Raw genomic sequence first — 17,625 nt, 5'->3', positions numbered from 1 at the left:
TCTAGGTCCGCATATTTATCTTATGTGCATGTGGAAAATGCTCGATACTCTCAAAAAAATCACTAATTAATATGGAGTGTTGGATGTTAAATGGGTTATATATATATGTTTTTAGTCGATAGTTATTTCAATGCTACAAAGATTTGAGATCTTTTGTGGTAACATTTTAGGATGTAGCATTGTTCTAAGCACCGTCATCTAACTTTTTCGATAAAAGGTTTAGACTCCAGCATTTCATTCTATATTAACAAATGTTATACCTAGCTCCAAGTTAGCGGCCTAGGAATTTACAAACACTAACAGAGAAATTACAAAACCGAAGAATAAACACCGGGCAACACAGAGATATACCCAGGATAAACCTGAATAGATTAAATAAAAATAGAAAACAAAGCAATACACATGGATTGGATCAAGATTCTTGGTTTCCCATTCATCAAAAAAAATCTATTTTCCCAAATCTAGGAGCCCCACCGCCGTCTAACTTGATTCTTCTTTTGGCCTATATTTTTAATTTTCTCAGTCCCCATTTCAAGGTTTTTTTCTCTTACCTTCTTGTAAAGCAATCCCTTGAGTGTGGTTACATCAAAAGTATTCTTCCACATAAAAAAAATTTGTATATGGTGGTGGTTCGATGATTTACATATAGTAACAAACACATGAGATTTACCTTATTAAAAAAATGCATAATATAAAATCACATTGCCACAAACTTCCATGGCGATTGTTTCACACTCTCCAAAGCTTCATTGTTAAGTAAATTTCAATGGAATTCACACCCACATGTGCAAAGGTTTCATAAAGGATAATGTTGAGAACACGGAAATATGACCCCCAAAAGTCTCTCAAATCTATGTGACATTAAAATAGCCATTGATTAAAACACACATGTAGGATCCACTTCACATCCAACACTCTACATTAAATAAGGATCTTTTTGTAATCATTTTTTGGAGGTTTCAAGCATTATCTTTTTATAGAAGGGTTAGTTTATGTTTTTTTATTAGAGAAACGGGTTAGTTTTTGATGGGCCCCAAAAAAGCAGTGAAAAAAGCCCATATTGAGGTGGGGATAGTGTGAGAGGGAGGGAGGGGGGGGGGGGGCGCATGTGACAGAAGCAACAACTTATTGCAAGGGATACTAACAAAAGCTCACGTCCACTTCTCCTACTTTTCTTTCTTCCTTTATTACACCACTATCACTCATGTCCACATTTACATGACGTGAAACACAAATATGGATAACAAGATAAGCCTAGCTCTTCTTCTTTGGAGCCTACTGTTTGGTGTCTTGATGCATGGGAATTGACCTCTACCATCAACAATTAATGTCTTATTTTTCTTTTGACCCATCATCCGGCCCAGCCAAACTATTGCATTGGGCCATGCATAGTTGGGCCTTCAGAAAATGGATTTTGGCGAAGAGCCACTATCTTCCAGCCCAGCCCAGCCCAGGATCCGCCCCCACATTTGGATCAACCATTGGAGGTTGGCAAAGATAATGAGGTACTGCTCTCCCTCTATTCTTGTCATGAATGAAATCCTATGTCTGTATGACATAAATTAGCTGAGTGATTTACAAATAAACCCTAACTCCTCTCACATTAAAGACGCATTTTTATAGGTTTAAGAACCACATTGGTCTGACATAACTCAATCGATTGGTTTATAAGCAAAGTTCAACTCTTCCCACATTGAAGACACTTTTTTGTGGGACTAAGAATCATTTGTGACGGCCTATGAAGAACAAATCCGTACAGACCCATGACCTAGCTAGAGCGAATGATATCTTCAAATGTGTTTTGAGTTGAAAATTTTCAACATACCATGTGAGTATCATCCAAAGTATTGTTTGCATTTTATGTTAGAAGTACTGAAGCAGAAATACCTTCATTCTTCCAGCCTAGGTTACATGTCCATGCAATCCATCATCTCAGAAAAAGTTTCAAAACACCAGCACAAAACTGTTTTACTTTTCTATTTTATTCTCCCTATTCCATACTGTAAAACTAAAACAAGTGTGCTGATGTTTTGAAGCTTGGATGCAAGTATAATAGATCACATACATACGTCGAATAAGTGAAACTACAGCTGTTGAAATTCCCAATCCAAAACACACTAATAATATTATTCACTTTGAATTTAATGGTATTTGAGCTCAGAAAAATGCCTTATTGATGTGTGAGAGATTTGATTTTGCTTATAAACTACTTGGCTGGATTATGCCAGATCGATATGGATTTTCAATTCTTTACAAGCTCCAAATAGGATGCATACGATCAATCATATATTCAAACCAAATAATTAAGAGTTACTAAGTATCTCTGGGTATCTTGAACACAAATGACATTAAACATACATATAATTATAGCATATTTTATTGGAAATTGTAAATTTTTATTTGAGAAACATAGTAAATTTTATTGGAAATTATAGGACGCTACAATTATAGTTATTTGAGAAACATTAAACATACATATAATTCTAGAAATAATTGCATAATTAATTTGGAGGAGGGACAAGCATAGTGCTATTTTTGATGTTTGACTTGAAAACTTGAACGAACTCTGGAGTTACATCTAGAGATGCTTGTATGACCACAGGAGACAAGGCATGCCACACTGACTTCCCACCTCCTAGCTCTTCAACCATAGGACTTGAAAAAAAAAAAAAAAAAAACAAAGGGAACAATTAATTAAACTTTTAAAATTCAAATAGTTAAATATATAATGTAGTAATTAATTAACTTTGTTTCGGGTTTCGAAAAAAATGTATCTTTTGATGATCAAAATGAAATTTGCTCTCTCTAACTTCCATGTTAGTTTTTTTGAGTGACCTCTTCTGTATTATATTTTTGTTCTTTCAGTAATGAGTTAGGGTGACCAAAATAGAAAGATATATATCTGTCGGAGACCAAAATGATATGTTAGGTCCGTTAGGAAACTAAGATGAATGTTGTTCTACTTACTCAGCGGTGGTCGTAACGGAGAACCAATCCAGTCCTTCATCTCCAGCAATCATGGAAACTGTGAAGAATTTGGGCACAACTACCAACTGACCAGCTTCAATCTTGGCATCCAAAGCTTGCTCTCCATTCAAACCCACCATTTGCAGCATCCCACTCCCTTTCACAACATAAATCACCTGAACCGATCCATCGGCCAAATAAAATGGTGAGCGCATAGCATTACCATCCAATCTCGTGGAGTTCACACTCAATCCGGTCGGCTGAAGAGCCCGGAACTTCGCCGGTGTCAGTGTAATCATCGAGCCAGCCTTGCTAACGGTGACATCAGGCCGCGCAGAATCAATGTCGCGGACCGTATCAAGCCCTGCCTTGCCTGGTTTGGGCATGGTTTTGTTGGGGTCTAGTTTGACAATCAAGACACCGGTTTGGCTATTGGTTAGCTTGTCTGCATCGTTATGGTTCAGATTGTATGCTCTGCTACTGAACTCAGTTGAGAAACCCCGGAAGACGCCTAGTGCTCCGGATAGAAGGAAGTAAGTGAATTCGCCGGGAAGATAGGCGTTTGAAGTTTCGCCTAAGAAAACTATGACCCATTCAGAGTCTCCATTGTTGTACCACCATGAGACTGATCCTACTGGTACTGGTATTACGTCTCCTTTCTTAAGATTAAGCACAATCTCTGATGTTGTGTTTGGGAACACCATTCCCACTAATCCTTCATTGCCTGAAATAGGTAAATTAGACTTCTTGATTATAACAGAAGAAACAAAAGTACAAGCATAATAGAAATAATAAAAACACCATTTTTTGAGGTTTTTATTTTTATTTTTTATGTGGATCACATAGCTGGTGCATTCTGGGAGAAGTATGAGCGGGACCGAAAATTGGGACGTAACGACCATTAAAGTAATTGTCAATTGTGTCGGATTGGGCTGAAAATCACATAATTGACTCTGAATGTCGAGTTCTTCAAAACCAATTGTTGTGTGCTGCATTAATTGGTTTTGGCCAAATTCCATCGTTTAAGCCTCCTTTTCTTTGGTGTTTGTTAGAATCAACAAAGTACTGAACCTTAAATCTAGTATTCGTAGGTCAAATCGACAGATTTAAGTAGACTAGACCATGATATTCATGAATCGAATCAACAGATTCACGTAGAGCGTTTCTTCATCACGCTACCCTGCATCACTTTTGGGTCAATGGCAGGATTTGGAAATCTAGATGCATATAGTTTTGAAAGATAATAAGCCTCTATTAATTATAGATCGTTGCATAGTGTTTCCACATTAGTATACACCTACCTTGAAGAACATAGCCAACTTTGGAGCAATCTGCATAGTGTGGTAGAGCGAACCCACGGTGCTGCAAAACAAGCCTACCGGCACCAACCTTGGATTCCCCAAGCACCGGCGATGTGGAAGCAGACCATTTGTGGTACGAGCCTCCTTCTCCCTCAAACACCTTTTCTGCCACATTTGGAGTCAACGACTCTATCTCCGCCATCTTTCTTTCCTTGGAAAAAAAAAACCAAACCAGCCTGTCTAGACAGACAAAAATGCCAAAAGTAAGAGGTTGTATTTAAAGATTTTTTAAAAAATGTGAACGTCATCGTTTTCGTTTTGCCAAGTGCCAACCCATCCAGTAATGGGACCCACAGTCCTTATCTCATCGGATCACAGCAATTAGATTTTTTTGCGTTTTCACATGGACATACGACAGCCGACAGGGGATAGATTAAAAATAAAAATAAATTCCTGAAACTTTACTAAAGGTTTATGTTCAACTAGGGAAATAATTGTTTCTAAAATTACAAAAAGAAATTATTTTTACATGGACTGAACGGAATAAAAAGTTTTTACAAGAAATAAATGTTAGAATAGAGGATATTTCAAAGATTTATTTTCCTTAAACAGGGGATAGATTAATCCTTGAAATTGATGCCTCCCTCATATGAGTGTTAGGGAAGTGTTTTATTTTAAACAATTTAAGAACATCCTCGGATAGAATAGTATTTTTTGAAAATTAATAAGATATATATATATATATATATATATATACACAATCATAAAAAATCAATATAAAAAATTAAATATATGATATTATAAATTTTGTAATTATACTCTAAAATATAAATACATATTATCATTCTTGTGAAATCGAAATTATAATAACGATTATTATGTGTAATAATTTTTAAAATAAATAATATACATGAGAATGAAAGAATTAATGAGTGTAGGTGTATATATCTTCTATTAGTATTCTTAGTAACATAAAATAATTCTCAATCAAAGTTAAGAAGTGTCACATAACAAGGGGTGAGCTCGTAAGAAATGACATATGGTGCCATGGTAGAGTTGAGGGTGAATTTTTATATTATAGCATAAAATATTAAAAAAATCAACTAATAAACCTAAATACTTCAGCTTTTTTTAGATAAATTATGTTGTTATGGTTATTATTAGAATTTTCAGCTTAATACACATTAACAATATTGTCCGGTTCCCATGAATATATCGGGCTCGCATAACTTTGTATTCTCATGAGATCACCCATCCCAATAGTGTTTTCGTAGAAGTAAACTTAACTGTGGATTTACTACGAATATTATTCTCCAAAAAAACGCGTTGTTAATGGTAAGGAACGCTATTTATCATCAATATATGTTAACAATAATAATTATTATTATTATTAATGTGACAAAAAATTTTGAACAAAGCTGCGTCCAACATTCACATCATATAAGTATAAATATAATACTCATTCAAGATAAGAGTAACGTGAGTATTGGATTGGATCTCAACAATACCAAAAAAGAAAAAAGAAAAATAACTAAAAAATTTGCATGGATTTCTTGAAATTTGGAAGTATTTAATTTTTTATTTTTCTTGCAAGAGATTCTGCTAGCTTATAAATTGTCAAAAATAAAATAAATAAAAAACTCTCAAAGGTTATGCTAGCTTATATACTAATAAATTTACTAATACGTTGACATGTTCTCAATCTCAAAATAAAGTTATTGGTAGAACTTTTATTTTTCTTGGAAATCAATTTGAGTCTTTTATTTGACTTTGAACACATGTGCTAATGTGTGTAGCCACGTTATTTACTGATCAATATGCATTTATAATAATTAAAATTAATATAATTTAGTGGAAAATTTACATTATTTAATTATTTTCTTGCAAGATATTATGGGATTTTGCTCCCCAACCCAAAGTCCACGACTGATGGGACCCACAATTCCCCAATTATTCTTTTACGTAAAATATAAACTTCTAAATTATAAATCTTCAACGTCGACTCCCTTATTTAAAAAACTTAATGCACTTTACAATGTAGGCCCCACGTGACTTTTCGAAAAAAAAAATTGACACTCTCTTACAATGTGGGCCCCACGTGACTTTTGAAAATTTCTTTTGACAAACGCTCAAAGAAGCTCCGCCGAAAGCTCCACTTCCCCCTGACGGGACCCCCTCACCGAACATAGCCTGCATTCATGTTAATCTATCTTTCAATATTTTACATCTTGAGTTAGTGGAAGAGAGTTGGGTAAACGATATTTTTGATCCATCACAGATGAATTATGTAGCAACTCAGTCCTTTATATTCAAAACGTAACAATTAAGTCATTGATCTTTGTGGATGATAACTCGATCAGATTTGAGAAAAATCCGATCAGTCAATTTGTTGACATGTCAGGTTGACTATGATGACTACATTAAAAGTTTTATTTTTCTAAACCATTATTGACGTGACGTGAGGGAGTCTTCAAACTTAGAAACTTGTCCTAATTCGGGGAAAAAAGTTTAGTTGTAATTGTAGTTGTTGTTAGGTCAGATTTGTACGATAGAGGTTTTGATCATTTCAAAAAGAATGAATGACTCATTATGTGATGGAGTTTATATTCAAAATGACTTTATGCTTTGTGCCATAGATGACAGATGTGGATTAGAGCAAAGGCTGAAGAGAAGGTTCTGTTACTTTTCTTTTCTATTCTGAGAAAATTAGCAAAGCTTAATAATTATAGAAGAATATTCCTCTATTTTATATATATATATATATATATATATATATATTCCCTCATTTTCTTGCCAGAAAATATCAACTTTTGATTCATCGCCTAATTGGTGAATCTCTTCGGGTCAATCAATATGGACTCAATAGGTCCCAAGTTCTAAGTTTGAATACTCCCTAACCGCAGTGCCGTAATGGCTTACATGAAACACCATGAAGTTGCCAAAATACATATTTCCTGGCATGATACATAAACAGCAAACCAAGCCAATAACACCATACAAACTATGATCTCTTCTGAAATACAATCATTTTTTCTTGCTCATAAGAGTAAACACAGCCTTTCTTCTCCTGACAAACAAAGTCTGTCATACATTTCACGACCAGAAAAATTCAATGAGAAAAAAAAAAAAAAAACTTCTTGTGCAAACTGAGCTGGAAATACTTACCACAACAGATACTATGCTTAGAAGCATTTACGGTGGACGATTGCTGGACCAGATTCGTCATACTCTGCCTTGGAGATCCACATCTGGAACAAGACAACATATTTTAGTGTTTCAAATCATACGAGAGATGTGAATAGAGAAACTTCAATGGGCGTAAAATACCTGTTGGAAGGTACTGAGAGATGCAAGGATTGACCCTCCAATCCAGACACTATATTTCCTCTCAGGTGGAGCAACCACCTTTATTTTCATGCTGCTGGGCGCAAGAGCAGTTATTTCCTTGCTCATACGATCCGCAATACCAGGAAACATTGTTGAACCGCCACTAAGAACAATATTTCCATACAAATCCTTTCTAATATCAACATCACACTTCATGATCGAGTTGTATGTTGTTTCATGGATCCCCGGAGCTTCCATCCCAATTAATGATGGTTGGAAAAGTACCTCAGGGCAACGGAACCTCTCAGCTCCAATGGTAATTACCTGTCCATCAGGCAGTTCGTAACTCTTTTCAATTGATGAGCTACTCTTGGCCGCCTCCAACTCTTGCTCATAATCAAGAGCAACATAAGCCAGCTTCTCCTTTATGTCACGAACAATTTCCCGTTCTGCAGTAGTCGTGAATGAGTACCCTCTCTCAGTAAGAATCTTCATGAGGGAATCTGTGAGGTCACGACCAGCAAGGTCCAAACGGAGAATGGCATGCGGAAGGGCATAACCTTCATAAATTGGAACTGTATGGCTCACTCCATCACCAGAGTCGAGCACAATACCTATTTCACAGAGATATCAAATATATTGATCAAAGAAACACAATTAATAAACTTTAAATTTTCATATCAGCATGGATATGGATATGTACCCGTTGTTCGCCCACTTGCATAGAGTGACAGAACAGCCTGGATGGCAACATACATAGCAGGCACATTAAAGGTCTCAAACATAATTTGAGTCATTTTTTCTCTGTTAGCTTTCGGGTTGAGGGGTGCTTCCGTGAGAAGAACAGGATGCTCTTCGGGAGCAACACGAAGCTCATTATAGAAAGTATGATGCCAAATTTTCTCCATGTCATCCCAGTTGCTCACAATACCATGTTCGATGGGATACTTCAAAGTGAGAATACCTCTTTTAGATTGTGCTTCATCTCCAACATATGCATCCTTTTGTCCCATCCCAACCATGACACCTGTATGTCGTGGCCGACCCACAATACTGGGAAATACCGCCCTTGGAGCATCATCACCAGCAAAACCAGCCTGTTGGGTAAGCACCAGGAGTAGTTACTAGGTGACCTAACAATGGCGGAAAATGATCAAGCAACTAGCAAATCCATGAAGCACAACATAATTGTTTACCTTGACCATTCCAGTTCCATTGTCACATACAAGTGGTTGAATATCCTCTGCGTCAGCCATCTTATATCACTTTGCAAATGAAATGCATACAGTTAGCTAGATGAATTAGTAGCAATAACCAAAATAGTATTCTTTTTCAATATTACTGGCAAGATACATGAAATCTCTCCAGTAGTGGAACTAGAAAGAGGTAGACTGAAATAATGATCTACCTTATCATCTTCGAAAAACCCTCATCACTATTAATTCTTAAGTTCGTTGTTTTAGAATTTGCCACTTTTCACTCCTCTATGAAAACACAAAGCTGGAATTAACAATTATATCCCACAATGTCCAGACTACAGTTTAGTTTCTAGTAAATAAAGAATCAATTTAAACTTTAAATCATAACACAATTCCAGTAAACAAAAAGTATATCTTTCTAAGAAACCATGTGCATGCTTACTTCTTTGTTTAACTCCCTTTTCGAAAATCTTAAGAGCTGACAACATATGACAAGCTACACCCATCATCTTAAACAGAGAAAGATGCTCATTTAGTAAATTTTTAAGTCAAACACAACAATTTAGAGGAAGAATAACTTTTTCAAGAGGACTTTATTGGGTTTTATAAGCATCTCCAAGGTGTGCAAACAAATGCGGAAATGCCTATATTGCATTCTCAAAGGAAAACAAATAACAGATTGACTTAAATCAGGGTGATGGCCCTCTTGACCAAATTGGAACAACTAGACTTAGACTGGTCAGACAGAAATCCTCAGCTCAATACTCAATACAATACAATCATTAGACCGACTTTCCCAAGACTAATCAGAATTTAAATTAGGCAACCCGATCGAAGAAATATCAATTCCATCGAAATAAAATTCAGAAAACTAAGAAATTAGAGCTTCAAAGATTAACAGCTGGACAAGAACACAAAGAAACAGAGAAGATGATCAAAGTCAATCCAAAACCCAACAGAATAACATCATCAAGACTCCAAATTCACTGTAAGGAAGACTTAAGCTTCAACTAAATGTCTAAATCAAACACCCTAAAAACAACAAGATCGGATAACTACAAGCAGAACATCAACTGAAAATAATACAAACTAACAGTAACAGGTATAGGGAAGTAATCAGAGAAAAGGGAAGCGTTGCCTTAATCAGCGGAAGAAGATTCTATACTGACTGAGCAGTGGTTGGTGCTCTTTCTTTTGAGAGGAAATGTGAGCGAAGCAATTGCTGGGCACTCAGTTTTATACCAAAAAAGGCAAGAGTGTGAGTGAGAGGGAAATGAAAATGCAAATGAAATGCACCTCTAATGAATCTTTTCCTCAAGTTTACAAAGTTGGGCCTCAAAAATAATCTGCACTAAAGCCCATAGTAGTACGTGAAGGCCCATAGCTGTGTATGTGGTCCAATTACTCGGACCAAGGCCCAGAGTCCCTAAACAGAAATGTGCTACTACGGTTGTAGCCCGTAGGTGGTTGTGGAGGTTTTGTTACTTATTTTCGAATAATCTATTTTAATATAATATAAGAGAGTTTGAAGAATAAATTGCTTTTGAAATGAAGATCCAAAAAGGACTTTTGACGCATATATATTTCAGATTAGCAGAAGACAGAAGATTTGAGAGGGATATGATTCAGTGTCTTGTTATTGAGGTACATTTGTGCCAGCCTTTGTTGATTTATCGATTCACCTGGGTTCCGATGAAACCAACAAATTTCTCGCATCGCACGTAGAAAACACCCTAACATGTTTTCTAACAGAATTCTCATTTTGACTTATGTTAATAGATTTGACAAATTTTATACTGCCTACCGACCTAACGCAACCCTCCTTGTCCAGGATTGAGGCCGGCTACAAGTGCAGCCAGAGTTTTAAATGCGGGATGGATACAACGCTAGCACTTCCCACCACCCATCCTAAATCGTCTTCTTTTGAGTATGTGATTCTTGTCCCTGTGGTTAAAAGTTAAAACTGCCATTAAACTGATTTGAGACATGAGTTACAAGTATTGAAGATTACGATGATGGTAGTAACAAGCACTGCACAGGGCAGTTATATACTGGGGTTTACTTGGGAACTTTGGGATGTCAATGCAGGTTGCCCCAAAGAACAATCAAGTCACACTTTGCATTAGCGCAAATGGCCTCAAACAGCAAATTGAAGAAAGAACCGTAATCAGCTTTCCAGATGACTTGCCACAGAGTTATATTCGCTGCCTTTATCTAGTTTTGCCGGGCATCTTCCACCAAGAAATGTTAAGGAACAATCAAAAAGGTAGATGGAAAATCTATAATTATCTCCAATGTGATGGCAAAGGCTGGGTGAGCAACAGTTGGGGCCAACAATAAGTAATCATGTGTAGAAAAGGACAAAATGTAGTAACTCGATCTTTTCCGGTAAAGAAAACCCATGAGTGTACCCCACCATTCATTGCAGTAATAGAGATATCTTCTCACTTGCAATTCCCTATTGTGCGTATTCAAGCAACTTTGCAAAGATTACCTCCTCATAATCTAGTAACTCCTTCCCCAGTAGGTCCATTTCTTTGCAGGCTTCCCCGAGGCAAAGCATTTGGTACCTGAATGAAATGATAATCAAGAAACTATAATTAACGGTAATCAAAATATGCATTCCATCATCGAAACTGAAACCACTCAGGTCCATTCAAGACGAGAGGCTTGGCATGAATACTAGTAATCATTTCTTTTAAGCTTCAGCATGAATACTAGTAATAATTTCTTTTAAGTTTCAATTATAAGTTTGCAATTCTAATGAAAGGTAGCCTCGTATTCATCAACACTTGGCCTGAACTTCTGCACCTACAGTAGGTAGCCTCCACTGCTAACACGATTCTTGATGGTGGAAGTGTGCAAAAATATACCCCCAACGAAACATAAGAGAAACTACTGATTTTGTTTGAATGTAAAGTGCCCAGAAAATGAATCAAGGGTTGTAGGACTGTCCTCTAAATACAATCGGTTTTTGCAGTTTGATTCAACAATCTTGAGAGAAACAATGCTCAATAATAATATAAAAAACGAGAACTAAATTTTGTAGAGCTTGGAACAGAGGCCAAGTAATCTACGTTCTATGAAAACCAATTTGTATTTAGAAAAGAAGACTCCTACTCACAGCAGTCATCCAGTTACACTTTCATATTATCAGTCTGGCGGAAGCGATCAAGGTAAGCAAAGAGAATAATAAAGCATGCTTCAATCTTGATCTAAGCCTTTGATTGGGCTGGCAGAGTTATAATGTAAGTTCTGGTTAGTTCAAGAAGTTTCACAGGCAAGTAGGCAACAAGAGCTAGGATTTGCAAAATATTGGCAGTAGGCTCCCACTAAAACTTGGATTTCTAGGTTGCAATACATTGATACCCCAAAAGAGATATCGTACCTTCTGGGAGTTCTGGCTGATCAAATGGGGAACAGAGGGTCTTTGCCGCTCCAATCTCACCCTTTGTTCGAGCTTTAACATCTAGTTCCACCTCCTGCAGAGAAACATGAAGCTCGTCTTTAAAAAGAAATATATAATATAATAATTAAAGGATTAAAAAAATACATTAGATGTCCAGGCAGGCAGGCAACCAGTGAGTGGCCTTTACTACAGAATGGCAATCATTACAAGCACGCCTCAAGTCAGATTAACGTTATAGTGTGGAGAAGCTAAATCAAAATATTTATTCCATAATGATCTGATTGCAAAGTCTGGTTGCTTCAAAAGAAATAAAGAAATCCTTACCTTTAACACTTTTGTATGCGCCTTTAACATCCTTGACAATAGTTAGTGACAAAATGATGAACATGTGTTCCAAATCATTTAAGTACAAGAAATCAAGAACCGAAACTTAACGCAATTGAGTAGCAACATTGCGGAATTTGTAAACATTACTAGCATACCTCCTCATCGCACCAAGGAGCTAATATCAATTTCCTTTGGCTGAGAGCCTCCTTAAATTCATCCCAAGTTTTGACCACTTGGACACAGGCATCCCGCTTTTGTGTAGCAGCATCAAACAGGCTTTGATGAATGTTGTCAAGCATAGTTTTCACTTGGTCAACCAAACTGTCCCGGCTTATATCTAATTTTGCTCCACTGTCACGGCGAACAGCGCGTACCTGGTATAAAATAAAATTAAACATTCTTCCAGTTAAATCAAGGCAACAATGCAGAAGACAAAAATTAAAACAAAGTAAGAACACTGGACTTGCTCACCTGATTGTTTGCCAAGTCTTTAGGACCTATTTCAATCCTTAAAGGAACCCCTTTCATTTCCCAATGCGAATATTTCCAGCCAGGAGAATAATTATCTCTGAAGTCAGTCTCAGCGCGGATACCTGCTTCACACAAGGTTTCAGCAGTTGCAGCACATGCATCAAAGATTCCCTTAGTATCAGCATCTTTATAAGGCACTGGAATTACAATAACTTGAACAGAGGCCACTTTAGGTGGTAGCACCAAGCCTTTGTCATCCCCATGAACCATCACCATTACCCCTATCTGGACATATTTGCCAAATATTAGATAAGATAAAAAAGGAAATAAAGAAAATAAGATTATTAACAAAGAAAGCAACAAGAAATAACCAAACAAGTATCAAGAGCACAACAGAAATTATCCATAACAAAAACAAAAACAAAATACAATCAGGAAGATATTGTTCTTCCAACCAAAATGACATGGCAAAGTATTCTGGCAAGTGGAAATTATTCAACTCAAAAAAGTGCCAAACAACAAAAGAATACCGTTCGAGTACTATATGCCCAAGAATTCTGCCAGACCATGGACTTCTCTCCCTTCTCATTTTCAAAGTTAATCTCAAACATTTTTGCGAAATTTTGGCCCAGACAATGAGAAGTTGCACCTTGTATACCACGACCTGTGTTTGGAATAAACGCCTACAATATAATACATAATCAAATGGAAGGAGCAAGTGATATTCAGGCCAAAAATTTTTATCAATGCAAATAGCTCTAATATCATTGAAGTGTCAGGAAATATCATAATGTCATTAAAGTGGTAGTATCATGCATGTCAAGATATTAGTCATCATGTACCTCGACACTTGTTGTGTAAAGTCCACCAGCAAATTTCTCCATTTCACTTTTTTTGCCTTTTATAACAGGAACTGCCAAGAACTCTTCATATATACGCCTGTATAGTTCCAATATTTCGAGGACCTGATGCATAACAATAATTAAACAGGTAGGTAATGTTGTCAAGAGCGAGAAGCTTTGTCTAGCCTGGAAAGTGGCACGGAAGCACACTAAAGCACGTGCTTTTCACAAAGTACAAAGCATGCTAAATGCTAAATGCTTGTGCTCCAGCTACTGGACCTGATTGTTGGGCTTCTCTTCTGGCTTTGAGGAGCCCAACATGAGAAAAAGAACCAGCCTTGAAGGAAAGGCAGAAATTAAAAAGAAAAAAGGAAAGAGACTCATAAGTCGAGAGATGTAGGTCTGCAATTAGCTCCAGCATTTGAAACTCGAAGCACGAATCTTGCAATCGGAGGCTGCTCTTTGAGAGAGTATTCCAGATTCCGACCTTGAAAGGATCGGATTTCTTGTAAGAGCAAGGGCCGAAGTTCTCGATCCTCCATTGAGCGAACACCAAAAAATCCCAGGACTCATTGGTTTACCATTTCAACTATATTTCAAGAAAGAAATTGTTTCTTTGGTAATTAGCCATAATTTTTTAACTCCTGATTATCATACCTCCGTGTCTGCCTCTTCCTTTGTTGCAAAAGCAGTATGCCCTTCTTGCCAAAGAAACTCACGACTCCTAACGTCAGAAAAAAAAGTTAGCAAGAGCACACACTTTCCATCCAGATTCTAGATATATTGAATTGATGAGGCATGTAAAAAATACCATCAGACTTCCTTAGACATGCCGTATAATGGGAAATAATATTGAAAGATGAAGATATGCAAATTGATGAATAAAAGAAAATCCATGAACTGTCAATATCAATCAGCAAAATGACTGACAAAATTTTAGATCTAAAAAGATAATAGCTTTGTCAAAAAGAACTACAAGAAATATCATCTAAAGCATAACCCAATTACTCAAATATTCAGCAAGAGCAGACCTAAAGACAATTGTACCTTAAAGGAGTAAGATTTTTTAGAGAAGAAGAGGAAATCTCAAAAAAATTTCAAAACAATGTCTTCCATATACGATATATAAAATTGTGTTTTAGAGGAGTGATGTCTTTTAGAGAAGAAGAAGACCTGATAAATGGTGTAGGATTACTAAACTCCCATCGAACAACATTGCACCACTGGTTAAGTTTCAAAGGCAAGTCACGGTGTCCCCTAATCCACTTAGAGTAGTACGGATACATAACAGTCTCACTAGTTGGACGAATTGCAATAGGCACTTCCAAGTCAGATTTACCAGATTTCGTCACCCATGCTACCTGAAAAGTAACAAGATTCAGGAGGTGAGCACCATGCACCTCTCTTTCTTCATTTCAAATTGCATTTTTTTTTTCCAGCAAGGAATAACAGTTCTCTTGAGTCTTGTCCAACAGAAATCAAAATCTAACCTCTGGAGCAAAACCTTCTATGTGATCCTTCTCCTTCTCAAGAACGCCAGGAGATACAAAAAGAGGGAAGTAACAGTTCTTGATTTTCATTTTCTTAATTTCCGAATCGAAAAAAGCCTGCAAAGTTGACATCATAATAAATTCAACACTATCAGTACCCAATTTTGCAAACAAAATATGGTACGGAGAAAAAATGGGGAACATAAAAGATCTTTTAATGGGAAAAGCCTAAAAGCCAATTGTTACTCTACATTCTCATATAGCTGAAGCCAGGGAAGCTAAAAACTGATATTATCAACAGTTCAACACTATTATTCAAGAGCAATTAACAGAAAGAAACAATAAAGAAGGACGTGCATTCAGAAGACAATGTGCGAAAAAAAGTTCGGTTACTCAGAAAAAGTGCACACTTACTTGCATGATCTCCCATATTGACATCGTCCATGGTCTTAAAATATAACAGCCAGAGATATCATAATACTCAATCATTTCAGCATTGACAACCACCTATACAAAACAGAGGAGAAATTAAGCAGCAACCACCATCATTTTCTGAATGGTAATGAAATAATATTAACAAAGTGTAAGAGGGGGACATCCCTCACAAAAACCTATTTTTTATTTATTTCCATATAAATTAAATTAACTGGAGTGTACCGAGCAATTTCAATGAATTGCATGTTCACTTGTGTTCATGTAACTTTGCATCAGATCTTAAACAGCTGTCATATCTTAAGAAAACAAAAAAAATTGAAGAGGCAAATGGGTCAAATGTTAAAATCCAGTCAATAGCTGCTGCTTCTTTTTCCATGTTTACTCATTATCCGAGAAAAATTTCCCCTTACCAGAAGGAGGTTGTACTAGTTTTTAGCAGATGATGAAATTCCTATTCTATACAAAAAAAAAAAAACCACCCCCATCCCTCCCTCCCTCCCATTTGAATAGCGGCATCTGACAAATCAAATTCTGTTGATGGTGAGTATTAATATACATATAGATACACATACACACACAGAGAAACAAGGACGTCATGCATCGATCAATATAATAGGAAAACAACATACTTTGAATATCAAGTCAATATTTTTTTGTTTGTTGATGTGAATTAATAATCTGGATATCATTGGCCTTCTTCATTCTATTATTTCATTCTTGTATTTGTGTCAAGTAACTGAAACTCCAAAGTAACCCCATATTTCTACTCCCTCTGACAAACATATCACAATAATTCACATCATTCACTCCTACCATAACTGATTACATCATCAAATTAACTGCAAATTACTCAAAGAGAGTAATCTATACACAGTATCTTAAACTGTGACGAAAACATCAAGGTCGTCATGGACAATACATAATAAAAAAGTAGAAGCATATAAACACAAGATCACAAGTGGAACTCATAAAAATAGTTGAATTTTCATTAAATACCTCTGAATACCATTCTCCAAAGTTCTCCTCCTTCTTGAAGGAAAGCCCTAACCCAGTCTCTTTCTTTACCTCCTTCTTTTTGCCGCCTAAAGCATTCATAAAATGACTCAGCAGCACAATCAAACACTAAATGCATAAAAATTGATGCTATTTCAGACCATGTGAGATAGAAATACTCACCACCACTAGCTTTAGCCTTGGCCTTTTTTGCATCATCACCGGCCATATCTTCAGCAAGTAAACCGTAAATTGACATTAACAAACATACAGGAACATTAAAAAATCAAAATTTGAGCATAACAAGACTAATTGGCATACTTACAACCTCTAACCTATTCTACATATACTAAGAAAACATATGTCAACAGCTTGTCAAATATTACATTTACATATGTAAAATTGACTTGAATTAGCCAAAACTCTGAGTTTCATGACAACTACATGAATGCAGCATTTCTTAGCTACTGTGATTCCTATTTCATCTAGAGACGGCAGTTTGACTCAATGAGTGTCGTCACTTTCATGCTAATGCATGGACTGAAGGAGAGGTAGGAAAATGAAATCGTAAAAGAGGAGTAAAATAGAGAGGATAAGAAAAAGTACCTGATAGAGAAGCAAGAGAGAGAGTGGGGGGAGAAGCGGAGCCGAGATCTGAACCCAAACGTCGCCTGTGTAAACAGCGGCGTCGAAAGGAGTTAGATATGGAGGCGACAGGGTTAGTGACTTAGTGGGTCGAAAGAAGGAGGAGAAGAGTCAAAAGATAGGGTGATGACTGCCACGTCACTTTACCGGGAAATTAATAGAAAATGGCAAATAGACCCCTAAAGTTTTAGGAGGTTGCAAGAAAACCCCTTCTAGGCT

The 17,625-nt window shown here is 36.5% G+C and overlaps 3 protein-coding genes across 5 annotated transcripts; all 3 read right to left on the bottom strand.

The window, feature by feature from the left end:
- Positions 1 to 2,358: 2,358 nt before the first annotated feature.
- Positions 2,359 to 4,516, bottom strand: LOC119993771 (11S globulin seed storage protein 2-like). The gene is made up of 3 exons (XM_038840995.1): positions 4,269 to 4,516; positions 2,968 to 3,691; positions 2,359 to 2,655 (listed from the first exon to the last, which is right to left on the bottom strand). The coding sequence occupies exons 1-3, from the start codon at positions 4,468 to 4,470 to the stop codon at positions 2,502 to 2,504; spliced, it is 1,080 nt and encodes a 359-aa protein (XP_038696923.1). The 5' UTR covers positions 4,471 to 4,516; the 3' UTR covers positions 2,359 to 2,501.
- Positions 4,517 to 7,053: 2,537 nt separating this feature from the next.
- LOC119993313 (actin-2) lies at positions 7,054 to 10,061 on the bottom strand. 3 transcript variants are annotated; one of them, XM_038840380.1, is made up of 6 exons: positions 9,933 to 10,061; positions 8,792 to 8,860; positions 8,299 to 8,692; positions 7,596 to 8,209; positions 7,434 to 7,516; positions 7,054 to 7,335 (listed from the first exon to the last, which is right to left on the bottom strand). In XM_038840380.1, exons 2-5 carry the CDS (start codon positions 8,849 to 8,851, stop codon positions 7,451 to 7,453), a joined length of 1,134 nt encoding a protein of 377 aa, XP_038696308.1. In that variant the 5' UTR covers positions 8,852 to 8,860; positions 9,933 to 10,061; the 3' UTR covers positions 7,054 to 7,335; positions 7,434 to 7,450. The 3 variants fall into 3 exon arrangements, with proteins under 3 accessions (XP_038696308.1, XP_038696307.1, XP_038696310.1); XM_038840379.1 differs by having other exon boundaries at positions 7,054 to 7,349; positions 9,933 to 10,054; XM_038840382.1 differs by having other exon boundaries at positions 7,054 to 7,349; positions 8,792 to 8,851; positions 9,933 to 10,027.
- Positions 10,062 to 10,943: 882 nt separating this feature from the next.
- On the bottom strand, positions 10,944 to 17,512 carry LOC119993158 (proline--tRNA ligase, cytoplasmic-like). Its single transcript, XM_038840120.1, has 13 exons — positions 17,368 to 17,512; positions 16,945 to 16,992; positions 16,765 to 16,850; positions 15,748 to 15,840; positions 15,334 to 15,450; positions 15,017 to 15,204; positions 14,501 to 14,567; positions 13,844 to 13,966; positions 13,532 to 13,684; positions 13,002 to 13,286; positions 12,686 to 12,904; positions 12,183 to 12,276; positions 10,944 to 11,364 (listed from the first exon to the last, which is right to left on the bottom strand). The coding sequence occupies exons 2-13, from the start codon at positions 16,988 to 16,990 to the stop codon at positions 11,300 to 11,302; spliced, it is 1,536 nt and encodes a 511-aa protein (XP_038696048.1). The 5' UTR covers positions 16,991 to 16,992; positions 17,368 to 17,512; the 3' UTR covers positions 10,944 to 11,299.
- Between the last annotated feature and the right edge of the window lie 113 nt (positions 17,513 to 17,625).

This window comes from Tripterygium wilfordii, chromosome 23 (genome assembly GCF_013401445.1).
Source record: "Tripterygium wilfordii isolate XIE 37 chromosome 23, ASM1340144v1, whole genome shotgun sequence".
NCBI classification, from domain to species: Eukaryota; Viridiplantae; Streptophyta; class Magnoliopsida; order Celastrales; family Celastraceae; genus Tripterygium; species Tripterygium wilfordii.
Note: the sequence above shows the minus strand (reverse complement) of the source record. Positions and strands in the feature narration are given on the sequence as shown.